Source organism: Ailuropoda melanoleuca, chromosome 14 (genome assembly GCF_002007445.2).
Source record: "Ailuropoda melanoleuca isolate Jingjing chromosome 14, ASM200744v2, whole genome shotgun sequence".
In the NCBI taxonomy this organism is placed as follows: domain Eukaryota; kingdom Metazoa; phylum Chordata; class Mammalia; order Carnivora; family Ursidae; genus Ailuropoda; species Ailuropoda melanoleuca.
This window is the reverse complement of record NC_048231.1, coordinates 63,287,788-63,301,149: the sequence shown is the minus strand read 5'-3', so window position 1 is coordinate 63,301,149 and position 13,362 is coordinate 63,287,788. Positions and strand designations below refer to the sequence as shown.

Genomic DNA, 13,362 nt, shown 5'->3' with positions numbered 1-13,362 from the left:
ACTCGCTAATATACAGACTCCACTGAAGTTAAGCGCCACTGTTCACGACTCCCTGCACACGCGCCGTGCACTTCCTGATTCTGTGCTTTTGCTCATGCTTTTCCTTCTGGATAAAATGCCTCTCCTCCGGGGCGCCTGGGTGGCACAGCGGTTAGGCGTCTGCTTTCAGCTCAGGGCGTGATCCCGGCGTTATGGGATCGAGCCCCACATCAGGCTCCTCTGCTAGGAGCCTGCTTCTTCCTCTCTCACTCCCCGTGCTTGTCTTCCCTCTCGCTGGCTGTCTCTATCTCTGTCAAATAAATAAATAAAATCTTTAAAAAAAAAAATGCCTCTCCTCCAATCTGCTTCTGCTAATGTCCTACCCAGATCAAATGCTATCTCCTCCATGAGGCATCCCCAGGTGCCCCCACCAAACATGACCTCTTCTCTTTTGGGGGGGGTGGTGGCAATTCTATCGAAATTTTCAATCTCCCTCATTCTTTTTAGAGCCAAAGAACAAACAGTACCTAGAAACAAACTTAGAAACCCTCTGTCCTTGAAACACTGTCATTATGTACCAAAGACAAAAACTAGAGGAGTAAAGTTATTTGCTAACTACTGTATAGCTTGACAGTGGCAAAGCCAAGACCAGAAAAGTCTGAAAGTGAATCTGTCACCATTTCTATTATATCAAGATTTAAGTATCCTTTGATCTGCGTACTTATGCAATTTACTAATAATCCTTTACAGCTCCGTGATGTCACGTGGTTGCCGTTTTGTGTGCTCGTCTTGTTTCCTCTGCTTCTGTGCCTCCAGGACACCAAGCATATAGCCCAGAATAGATGCTCATTAAAATATTGCTATAGGATCAGATGAATGAACTTTGCCAAAGTGAAAGTATCTCTAGGCTTGGGAAGAGTCTGAAATCCTTTGGCCTGAAGACTGGCTCCTGAGAGCTCATCGATTCTTTACTTAACCAGTATTATTTTTGAGTCGTTCAGATTACATATTTAACTCATATAATGTGAAAATTTAATTGAATACCCCAAGTATGCTTTGAGACAAGGAAAAGAAACCAATGTTAATGCATCTTTTTCTTAGGCTGAATTAAATTCGCTTTGATACTAGATCATTAACTCAAACTCAAATTATTTATTATTGACCCGTCACTGTAGCCACGTCAAACACTTTCTAACGTGAGCTAAGAAATAAATAGTAGCAATCTAATTTTTCAGCTCGTACCATAAAATGTACCTAGCTACTTTCCTGCCTGCCTCACACTGGTGTGTGTGTATACACACACGCGTGCTCACGTGACACACACACGCACACACACACAATCCACTTGCACCACGCTTACCTTTGAAAAATGGATTGCTGTAGGTCCAGAGGGAAATTCTCTGATGGTGGTGAAGAATGAAGTCATTCATTATTATGACAATTAAATTGTTATTACTACTGTCATTGTTATTTAAAGTCCCGATTGGGTGCCTGACTTTTTCTGCAGTAGAGTCATAAAGAATGAAGGCAGATTTTTAAAGTATCAAGAGATCAAGTGAGTAGGTACATATGACTACCTAAGGATCCCTCTTTCCAGATGCTCTCAGTGGGGGATACAAAGCGATTGATAGCATTCTTTGGGAAGAGTGGAGCGATAACATGTCTACACTATATATATGAGGACATGGACTTGGTAGCCATCTGTCACAGAAACAGACTTACTTCAACCAACAGATTGCATCAAGCTCATTTTCTAGACAAAGAAACTGAGGCTTGACAGGAAAGGAAGTATCAGCCCAGAGAGAGGGGATCATGAGCTCCCGTAATTCACTTAGCCCCTGGGTTCCTGCACCCCTCATCCTTTTTCCTCTCAGTGTTTCAGGGCATTGTTCCTTTGGTTTGCACGAAGTTGGTTGGAGGTAGGCACCATGGGTTTGATTGATACAGCAATTTGCATCTCAAGGCATCGCTCGATAAATACAGTGCAATGAAAGGCCACTCTCTCACAAACCAATTTCCCCCTCTGGGCTGACTTTAGAAGCTCATTGATGTCACTTCCTTCCTCAGTCAGCAAGTGAATTTTCTTTAATTCTCAAGACCAGCTGTCCATGCTGTCAACAGAAAGTTATTAAAATTCCTTTAAAGTGAATAAAAATAGCCTAAAAGCAAATGTACTTGGAAACAGGAAAGAATCAGTATGCAAAGTCCACAAACCTCTGAGCAAAATAATGTTGATCCAACCAGAGATTTCAAACATTGTATATTCAAGATGCTAGAAAAAATAATTAAAAGATGCTAAACCACATACTTCTTAATCTTTTATTAGCAAAGGCTTATGCAGTTATAATTTATCCCCTAAATTCCATTCCTCTTTTTCAAATATGATTTGAATGAACTTGGGAATGACTTAGGTTTTCCTTAAGTGGGATTCCCTCCTTTTTTCTTGCATCGGCCAGGGAACATGTACATCTCCACCAGCCGAAGACTATCCGTAAGCAAAGAAAAAAAATTATCATTAGCCGCAATTATAACCACTAGGGCCACAAAATAATTATATAATTACATATTTTAATTCATTAGAGTTTTAGTAGCTCAAGGGAGAAGATGATTTTTCTTACATTTAAATAACTGTAACTCACAGAAATGGCCTATCTGGCTTCTGAGTCCCTGTGATCCTCAAGTGACTGAATGACCTCGGTGACTAGAAGCCTGCCCCGTTATCTTCTGAATCAACCCATGCTTTACCCCTCACTCCCCCAGCATGGCACCTGCCTTGTTGTCTGAGCTGTACCTGACTTGGTATCTAAGTCCGTCCAAAACATGGAAGTGTTTCCTGTCACTTCTTCCACCAACAGACACCTGCCTCTTCCTCATTTGGACAAATGACCCAAATCTTGGACTCACTCTGACCTTTTGCCAAGGAAACCTGTATCCAGCCTGTCTTGTCATCCCAAGACGCGACCCAGGTTGGTGTCTTGGGTTCCTACCTGTAGCTGTAGCCAGGGCTCTCCCAAGTGCGTTACTCTTACAGTTAGGAGGTCAGATGCTCAAAATGGGTTTCACTAGACTAGAAGAAAGGTATGGCAAAGCTGCATACCTTCAGAAGGCTCAAGGGGAGAATTCGCTTCCTTCTCTTTTCCAAGTGTAGAGACTGCCCACCTTCCAGGCTCATGGCCTCTTCCCAACACATTGCATGCATCCAGATAATCCCAGATAATTTTCCCATCTCAAGACCTTTAACTTAACTGCGTCTGTAAAGTCCCTTTGCTATGTAAGGTACCATATTCACAGGGTCCAGAGATTAGGATATGAACATGGGGAGACATGATTCTATATACCACAATTGTCATGTCAGTTTTCATAACCTGTAGATATCTTCGTTTTAATTATGGGGACCAGCCTATAGGGCTCCCTTGATAACTTCTCTTTAAATTCTGTTCCTTTTCAGTCTGTCTGTTTGGTAACACCAGTACCCACACGTTGCCCTCGCTGAAGACCTAGGGCTTGCCCTCACTTCACACTATAGGGAGCTCACTATAGGGCTCCCTTGATAACTTCTCTTTAAATTCTGTTCCTTTACTCTGTCTGTTTGGTAACACCAGTACCCACACGTTCCCCTCGCTGAAGACCTAGGGCTTGCCCTCACTTCACACTATAGGGAGCTCACTATAGGGCTCCCTTGATAACTTCTCTTTAAATTCTGTTCCTTTTCACTCTGTCTGTTTGGTAACACCAGTACCCACACGTTCCCCTCGCTGAAGACCTAGGGCTTGCCCTCACTTCACACTATAGGGAGCTCACTATAGGGCTCCCTTGATAACTTCTCTTTAAATTCTGTTCCTTTTCACTCTGTCTGTTTGGTAACACCAGTACCCACACGTTCCCCTCGCTGAAGACCTAGGGCTTGCCCTCACTTCACACTATAGGGAGCTCACTATAGGGCTCCCTTGATAACTTCTCTTTAAATTCTGTTCCTTTTCACTCTGTCTGTTTGGTAACACCAGTACCCACACGTTCCCCTCGCTGAAGACCTAGGGCTTGCCCTCACTTCACACTATAGGGAGCTCACTATAGGGCTCCCTTGATAACCTTCTCTTTAAATTCTGTTCCTTTTCACTCTGTCTGTTTGGTAACACCAGTACCCACACGTTCCCCTCGCTGAAGACCTAGGGCTTGCCCTCACTTCCTGCTCCTCTATCTCCCACATCCACTCAGTCTCCAGAACCTCCCTCAGTAAAGGCCGCGGGCTCCATGCACCCCTCCATCTCTGCTTTCCCTGCTGGGCTGAAACCCTCATCCCTCCTACCTGAGTATCGCCGGACATGCTTATTGCTCTCTCTGACACCTGACTCCGGCTCACCGTCACCCCCTCCTCCACACCATCACCAAAGTCATCTTTTTCAAGCAGGCCTTTGGTCACCTCAACTCCCTGCTGAAAAACCTCCACTGGCTTCCCACAGCTGGGAGAACCCTTCTCAACCTCACTGCAAGCCAACAATGCCCCAAGGCTCTTCTCTGACCCTCTTAAGACCCACACCCCCTACTTCCCACCTGCTCCGGTCCGTCCTCTCACTCTGTAAGCCACTCACAACATCTCGAGATTCATTCAAATACACCCTCTTCTTGCCTCTGAGACTATTCTTCCTGTCACACTCCCTAGAATGCCCTTCGCTTATACTCTGCCTGCAAAATGCATACTGACTTCTTTCTAATCCTCCCAAGTCTGGAGAGGAGGAGCTATTGTGAATTCCTTGTTCTAGATGGCCGAACAAGCAAGGCATTAGTTAACTGGCCCCAAATCAAGCATCTAGTAAATGGCGAGGCTGTACTTAGATAACAGGTTGTTGTCTGCTCCGTTTGCTAGAGTCCAGTGGGCCGCTGCATTATTAGATGATGGTGAAGATTGTTTGGGCTCTCATTTTTCTCTTGAATTCCTTCAGATTTCCCTTGGTTCCTAAGGAAACAAAAGGAAGGCTTTGTACTCCTGCTGCCACCCCAGGCTCCCCTCCAGCCTGTTCTGCAGTTACGACAAGCGTTGAGTGGTCTTTTAAAAATGCACATTTGACCACACCGTTCCAATGTCCCTACCCTGGACTAAATTTCCTTAATAACTGACTTCCCACTGCTCTTGTAATGACCAGAAATCTCCAGAAGTGGTCTATGTTACTTGCTGCCCCGCCACATATTACCCCGCACACCCTTATTTCTCCACTCTGGCCATCATGGCTTCCTTCCCATGCCTTGGACCCACTATGCTCCCCCTTGTCGCATGGCTTTGCACATGACCTTCCTTCTGGATGTTCTACTCCCTTTTCTAGGCAAAACTGGTGATCTAACTCAAAAGGCCAAGCTTTTTGCACAAATCACGTTGCCTCTTCTTTAAACATCCTGCGTGTAATCCAACAAAAGGAATCTAACTTTTAAACATAGCAAGAGAATCTCATTGGGCAATGCCATTAAGAAAGAAAGGAAATGGGTCATTATTATCTGAAGACTCTAAGATTGGCCCCTGGCATTTTGTAATGGGGCATGGTAGTCCACTCTTAACGCTGTCATTCCATTTTCTATGCTCCTTATACTTCTGTATCTCATATAACACCTTGCCTGGTACTGAATACTTAGTAAAATGTTCAAATATACTTATTTTTGGTTGATTAAGGGATTGGTAATATCAGTTATTCATTACATGTCTCAAAAAAAAAAAACAATTTGGCAGTTTGTTAAACAAGTAAACCTGCAACTACCACACAATCCAGAGAATGCACTCCCAGAGAAATAAAGACTTGCACTCCCAGAGAAATAAAGACTTGCACTCACAAAAAAGCCCGTATGCAAATGTTGATAAATGCTTTATTCATAATAGCTAGTAACTACCCAGATGACTTTCAGTGGGCGAACGGTTAAACACACCTGGGTATGTCCATACCATGGGATCTTACGCAGCAATGAAAAGGGATGAACGCACAGAAATACACAGGCCAGCACGGATCATCTCTGGAGAACCCTGCTGAGTGAGAAAAAAATGACCTCAAAGTTTATAAAATGGAGGATTCCATTTATATGACATTCTTGAAATGGCAAAATGGTGGAATGGAGAACGGCTTAGTGGTTGCCTGGGGCCAAGAAGAGGGACCAGGTGGGAGGAAATAGGTGTGGCTCTAAAAGCACAATGGGAAGGATCACTGTAGTGATGGAAATGCTCTGAATTCTGACCAAGTCAATGTCAGCATCCCGGTTGTGATTCTGTGCTTTTGATCTTCCGGATGCTGCCATTGGGGGACACTGGGTCAAAGGTACCCAGGATCGGTATGTATTATTTCCTAAAAATGCAAGTGACTGCACAGTTATCTTATTTAAAATTTTGAAAGGACGTGTTTAATCAAGTACGTATTATATACCAAGATGTTCACAAGCACGTAATAACTGTAGGGCCACAAAATTTCTTCTTTCCCCTCTTTCTTGTTTTGTTGGTTTGTTGATCATTTGTTTTTACTACGGATTTTTTTTCTTCTATTTAAGGCATAAACAACACTGATCACTTTCAGGCTGTTTTCACATGAAGCTTTACTATTTTAGCATCTTTATTCTTTATATCTGCATTACCTTTCATACATTAGTCTAATTTTTTCTTTTGTCCTGACCAAGATACCTTTGATAAAACTGTTGGTTTTCACTTTAATCTCTGCGGCACTGTAACAACAAAGTATAATAATGTCTTTATTATCTTCATGGGTAAGAGAAAAGGTTTTAAAAGTAGCACTTGTGCCACCTGCCACCTTAGAGCACCTTGTCTAGTCCTCAAGCTTCCGTGAGCTCAGTGTTAGTATTATACCTGAACAGGTTGTCATTGTTTGGAAACCTTTGACTGGCTGTTGTTCAAGTTTTTAGTCTGTCCTTTTCCTCTCTCCACTTCTCTGGTTTATTTAGGATTTAGCTTTTTTTTTCCTCCCAATTATTGGAGTGATTATAAAGGTCCATATTGCAATACAAGTGTTTGCCCAGAGAGCCCGTGACTGCTTTGGAATTTTGAGTGAAAAGAGAGCGGGATCAGTACTGCTTTTTATTCATTTTCACACTTTAATGTCACATTTATTTTTGCTTTCTCTTTCAGTGACTAGAGAAAAAATCCAGGAACATATCACCGACCAGGTATTTCTTCCCTTCTCATAAATTGTAGAGTTGTGCTATAGATGTTAATAGTCAAGCATTTGTAAATATGGAAAAAAAGGTTTTGCTAATTATTAAGTATGAGCACTATACATGCTGTTGGTTCTGAGAACAAATACATTGGTCAGACATGGATGATCGTGCACTTTCTTTGTCTCCCGATCTCGTTCCTTCCCTCCACACACCCGCCGAAGGAGACAGTGGAGAAGTAAGACACTGCCGGCTCTGATTTGTAAGCATTCCTCTGAACATATTGTGACCTCTGCATTGATACTATCATGGCTGCAAATAGAAACTTGTGTCTATTTTTTTCTTAACTAAGGTGACTCTCAGGTGTGATCTTCCCAAGTTTTAATTTGCCAGTGAAGGTCACTCCCTCCCAAACAGTTCAAAACAGAACCCCTGGCAGGAGAAACATACAAGTTGACTTTCCATTCTGGTCTTTGATTTCTGTGCAGCACAGTTAGCCAATGTCTTCCTGTCTGCTTCACGATTTTCTTACCCAGCCTTGTTACAGACTTATTTTTATTTGCTGGTAGATGGAGCCACTCCATGTCACTGTTGAAGGAAGTTGACTACAGCCACCCATGAAACCAAGGGAGGCCTTCACCAAATCCTGTCTTGCCCTGTCCCACCTCCTCTTTCCATAGGTGATTCGGGCTGTCTTTCCCAAAGGCTGCCCATGCCACTGGACTCAGGGAGAGCAGACAGGTTCCATTCACAAACACAAATCTCAGTGTCCTTTTTTTTTTTTTTTTTTTTGTTAACTGTTCTGCTCTGGCATAAATTATAACTCACCCTTGCCAAGGAGAAGAGTGGTAAGTCTACTTTTAAACCAGTCAAGGCTACATTTTCCAAAGTCTTCTAACACCCTCCCAAAGAAGTTCTAATTCTAGTCCTGTTGTCATTCCACCCCAATTAAGTTCTAGCTTTACCTAATCTGTGCCAGATGCTCTGTAATTCATCAAGCTCTAAAAATAGTTAACTCATTAGGCTAATGTACTATCCTGCAAGTTCAGTAGGCAAAATTTAATGCGGCTCAGGTACCATTTTGCTTTTGTATATAACTGGACATGTCGACTCTCAGTAGCAGCCATCTTAATACTTGAAACCGCTGTCATTGTCAGTTAGCTGTTTCAGATAGTTTATTTGCTTTTTGAGCTTCATTTCTTGATCACTGTATTTTCAGTTATTTGCATGTGCTCAAGTGGTTTGGTAAGGCTGAGCAACAGTTAACCGGTAAAGTTCATTGCTACCATTTTTATTTATTTAAATCACGTAGGGAATACTTTTTCTTATAAAGAGACCTGTTTTCTTTATTAAGTTAACAAGGTAAAGCAATTGACCAAAACATATATTAAGGCCACCTCTTACAGGCAGATTTTCATTTCCTATATTTTCCTTCTTTTTTACGTTTGGCTCGCTAACAGAATATGTAGACACCGAAATAGAACACCAAATATTTACTTGTAATCTGAAACATTGATTTGTTGCCAGATGAAATCATGATGGTTTCCAGTCCCACTAAGAGAGTGAAATTCTTTGAACTTTAACATAATAAGGAAGGGTCTTAAGTATATTCGTTATAGAAGGAAGGGTTTTAAGTATATTTGTTATTCGGTCATTCTCAGAACAGACGGTTGTATTGTTCAATCAGTGTCTGCAACTGGTATTTCTAATTTTACAATAGAATTTCAATTCTTTCTTCTTCCAAGTAGAGAAGAGCTCTCCACTCTCAAGAACGCACTGACGATACAATCCAAAGAGGCACCTTGCACCTCTAATGTATTGATTGTGGCAAAAAACCAAGAAATGAAGTCACACCCCTTCTTTAAATCACTCTGCCACCTCCCAAAATTCGGCTTTTAAAAAACGAATTTGAAAACTCACTTTGGATAATCAATACAGTGTTCTTTATCAGAAAAGAATATAAAACGGAGCACTGTTGAGCATTAATCTTTGCCCCTAAATCCTTCCCACTGGGCACTATAGATTGTGTAATTAAATTGAAATTGAAAATCGAGTCCTTTTTTTTTTTTCCATTAAGCAAGCTACGAATTGCACACCAATGTGAGAAATCAGGGTTGGAGTAGATGGAAAGCTCCAGCCTCCTGGCCAATAGCCAGCATGCATTTTTAGCCCACAGCGATTTTACCACACCTGAGCTCTGAGAACAAACAACTATTTGAGTTCTCTGTAGGGAATGCTGGATTCTTTCCTGTGTAATTCACTGGGGAAATTAGTATGCTTTTTTAAAGTAACTTGTTAACGCAGCTTGTTTACGAGAAGAGGACAAAAAATGAGCAGTGAACCGCTTGGCAGCTTATGTCCCAGAATGGGATGAAAGCATGACCCATTTTTTCAGCTGTCTCTTTGGCAGTTCAATGCTGCAACCATTTCCTCTCTGAAAAATGTTCCTTCTAGAGATGAAATCTCCTGTAGGTTTTCTGCATAATTTTTACAATGGGAGATTACAGATAATACCTTAAAACGCTACCAAAAATACCTTCGAAACCCCGATTAGAATATGGTCCATACAGACTGGGAATATGGTACATAAAATCTTTTCACTTCATCTTGGAAACTGCCTTCTTACAGAGTAGACAAGGGAGACCTGTCGTAAATTAATACCTTCTGGGTATGCCTTTTTGTATAGTAGCTGATTGAAACCCGTTGTGAATTAATACTTTGTTTTTACACAGCGAGGTGACAGAGAGGGGCTCCATTTCTTGTGGAGAGGATATGCACGTTGGGGAGAACATCCCCACCCAGGTGCAGGCTGGGACAAAGGCTCGTCTTCACTGAATGCCCAGTTGAGAGCGAGCCAGCCCTACTGGTGTGCCGTGAAAGCCATGCGTTCGTTCCTAGGCCTGTGGTAACAAACTCCCACCAACTGGGTGCTTCCAGACAACAGAAATGTGTTGTCTTAGTTCTGGAGACTAGAAGTCCAAAATCCAGTGGTCGACAGGGCCCTCCTTCCCCTGAAATCTGTAGGAGAGGATCCCTCCTTGCCTCATCGTGGCTGCTGGCGGCGGCCAGCCTGACTTCCAGCTTCAGTCTCTGACTCTGTTGGCACATGGCGTCCTCCCTGCGTCTCTTCTCTTCTTCTGCCTCTTCTTTTTTTTTTTTTAAGATTTATTTATCTGAGAGAGAGAGAAAAAGAGAGAGTGAGTAGGGGGAGGGACAGAGGGAGAGAATCTTCAAGTAGATTCCCTACTGAGTGCAAAGCCAGACTTAGGGGTCAGTCTCATGACTCGGAGATCATGACCTGAGCCAAAACTAAGAGTCGGATGCTTAAGCAACTGAGCCACCCAGGCGCCCCATCTCTTCTCTTCTTATATGGACACCAGCCGTATGGGGTTAGGGTCCATCCTAATGACCTCATCTTAACTTGATGATGTCTGCAAATACCCTCTTTCCAAGTAGGTCACACCCATAGGTATCAGGAGTTAGGACTTGTGCATTCCTGTCTGGGGGACACAGTTCAACCATAAAAGGTTGGGGATCTCTGAGTGATCCTTGACCCCATCCCTCCCTCTGACCACTGAGCACCTCTGATGTGACCTCCCAACACCCCTCCATCCAGCCCCTCCTATGCCCAGCCCACCGCCCCTCTTCCTCCAGACCCTCATCTCGCTTGCTCCCTGAGGCTCTCCTGCTTCCGTCCAGCACCTCTCCATTCGTCTTCCATGCTACTCCTCTTTGCTTTCTCAATACCAGCCCTCTGTATCCCACCTCTGCTGCAAAACAAAAAGCAAACAGAAACACCTTCCCCACATTTAGCAGTGATGACGACGCCTGCCTGTGCCTTATACTCACGCATGGAGCCTTGTTAGGACAAACCTTGAGACTGCACTCCTACCCTAGCCCAAGAACTGCTGGTTCGGGACTGGGGTTCAGACCTAGCACAATCCTTAGACCAGGCCAAAAGGGGCCATATGCTTTAGAAGACCCCAGACATTACAAACACAGAAATGCATTGAGCCTGATGTTTTAAAGTTTGATACTCAATGGAGCCCACATATAATAGGGGGCCAGGACAGAGCAACTGAGTTGGGCCATCTCATCCAGTGGGGTGGGGTTGGGCTGACGGAGAAGAAATCAGCCTGTGCCCTTTGAAATCAAGGACGGAGGGGCTGCTGGAGCTTCAGGTGGCCAGCCCACATCCTCTGAAGTGGGAGGATGTGGAGCAGACAGCGTCCCTCAGGCAAGGGCACTTCTGCCCTTCCCTCTGGAGATAGGTGGAGTGGGGGGTACACTTCCAGGTGATACTTAGAACTGCCTGGCAATCCCGAGGTCAGAAAAGTGAGGTGTGAGGCAAGTGAATGCCCTCCCCCCATCTCCTCTCCCCCGGCCAAGGAACCTGAGGAGCCGGAGTCACCCACCTCCTTCACGGCAGCAGATCCAGTCTCCGCCTGACTATGTCTTCAGCCCTGTCTTCCTCCTGAAGGTCCACAGGCCACTCAGGTCTTTCGTGGCCGGGTGACTCCCGGGGAGAGTAGGGATCCTGTAGCCTCCAGGCCCAGGGCAGTCCCTCCGGACGGGCTGCAGACCCGGGGTGGAGATGAGGGCCACGAACTGGGTATTGCTTACTTTGAAACTTCTAAATATTTAGCCACACAGTATGTGGGCCTCCATTCATACTCTCACTCTGGGCCCACACGTGTTGGGAATGATTCTGCTCTGACACCTGCAGCCTTAAAACTCAATATGGGATTCACATAAAAAGCCAAGTTTGAACCCACTCATATATTGCCGATAGGATAAAACCCTAACCTTTGAGTATGAAACCCAAGGCACTGTGACCTCATAATCCTTTAAAAAGCATGCCCCCCACTTCCCTAGATTTATTTCCCATTCTGCCTCTTTACATAAAACTATTGTGTGTTATAGAAAACTGTTGCACCAACATTCTAACCCCTTTTCCTGCACATGCAAAATGTACTCATGTTCCAAGACCTAGCTTAAATACCACCTCTTCCATGAAACTTTCCTTTATCATGTAGCTAAGAATAATTTCTCCCTCTTCTGTGCTCCCATATTATTTTTCAGTCCTTTTGCTACAGATCCTTGTGTTTTCTACTCTACATTCCAATTATTTGTCCCTATATGACTTTGTAACTGGATAGTCTCATCCTAAAGAGACAAAGTCATGTTTGGTTCATTTCAGTGTCTACTGTTAGACCTTGCACATCATAAACACCTGACCAATTGCTGGTCAAATGTAAATTTTTCAAGTCACTGGATTATTATCCTGGTAGCCAGAGGGACTGCTAAATGTGGCCAGTGCACTCCCTATACACTGTAGTGCTCTAAACGGTTGTGTCATTGATTCTTACACAGCGGGAACCAAGCGTTGTCCTTCATCCTCCCCAGCAAGGAATCTCAGCAGGAAACAAAGGATAAGCTAAAAGTGCATATGCCCTCTACCAATAATGGTCACATTGTCAGGGGGATGAAAGAATTGAAGGGCAAGGAGACCCACACCTCTGTTTTATCTTTGTGTCCACATTCCATCACAGCCTGTAGAATGTTAAATGGTTTGCTTGGGTCAAGACATGAGCACCTGACTTTTTTCTCGAATGTAAGGATGGGAGTGCCATTCACTGCTACTGTAGCCTGAACTTTACAACTTCTAAATTTAAAATGGGATTATATTACCTCGCACTATTCTTATCAAAATGGCCATGCACTCAAGGAGACAACTTTGACCTAAAGAGAGTTTCTCACTGCAAGTTTAGCACTAATGGAACTCATAAAGACCCCATCCCCCTAATTCTCTTTTAAGATTACCTTCCAGAACTGGAAATTGTGCTTTAGAAAAGCTATCCAATTTATGTGTCTTTTTTAAGAATGCTTGAAAGCAAGACTGAAAGGATCCCAAAGTGGTAGTAGCATGCATAGTGGTTAACAAAGAAGGATTTATAAAACATGATCTTTATTAAAGGTCAGATGGCTTCCTAGCTAGAAAATACTTAGGTGGAAATGTCAAAAGGCTGGGGCTCCCCTCTTTAATCAGAAGCCAAGGAAATTAAAATATTGTGTAAGGGTGTCTGAGGAACCAGACAACAGAGAGCGGTCTATGGAAATATACCACTAAGACAGAGAGAGGATGAGAAAATGGCCCTCGGGTGCTTTAAAAGTATAAACACTAGAAGCAAATAATGACTGAGATTAAGAGAATAGTTTATTAGCAACACTGCATGATCTATGAGC

General features: G+C 43.4%; 1 protein-coding gene and 1 long non-coding RNA gene across 4 annotated transcripts in view; one reads left to right on the top strand and one right to left on the bottom strand.

Moving 5' to 3' along the window:
- The window catches only part of CHST9 (carbohydrate sulfotransferase 9), a 194,544-nt gene that overhangs the window by 158,395 nt on the left and 22,787 nt on the right, over positions 1 to 13,362 (top strand). The window contains exon 4 of the mRNA XM_034642789.1: positions 7,091 to 7,128. Within this exon, the coding sequence (XP_034498680.1) occupies positions 7,091 to 7,128 (38 nt within the window). The remainder of the gene's footprint in view (positions 1 to 7,090; positions 7,129 to 13,362) is intronic.
- The window catches only part of LOC109489182, a 72,874-nt gene continuing 69,250 nt past the window's right edge, over positions 9,739 to 13,362 (bottom strand). For 2 of the 3 annotated variants that reach the window (XR_004620350.1, XR_004620351.1), the window contains 2 exons: positions 11,532 to 11,691; positions 9,739 to 10,289 (listed from right to left, as the gene is read on the bottom strand). This is a non-coding gene — a long non-coding RNA (uncharacterized LOC109489182). Of the gene's footprint in view, positions 10,290 to 10,476; positions 10,884 to 11,531; positions 11,692 to 13,362 lie in introns of those variants that run through there. The other variant, XR_002142134.1, reaches the window with a different exon arrangement.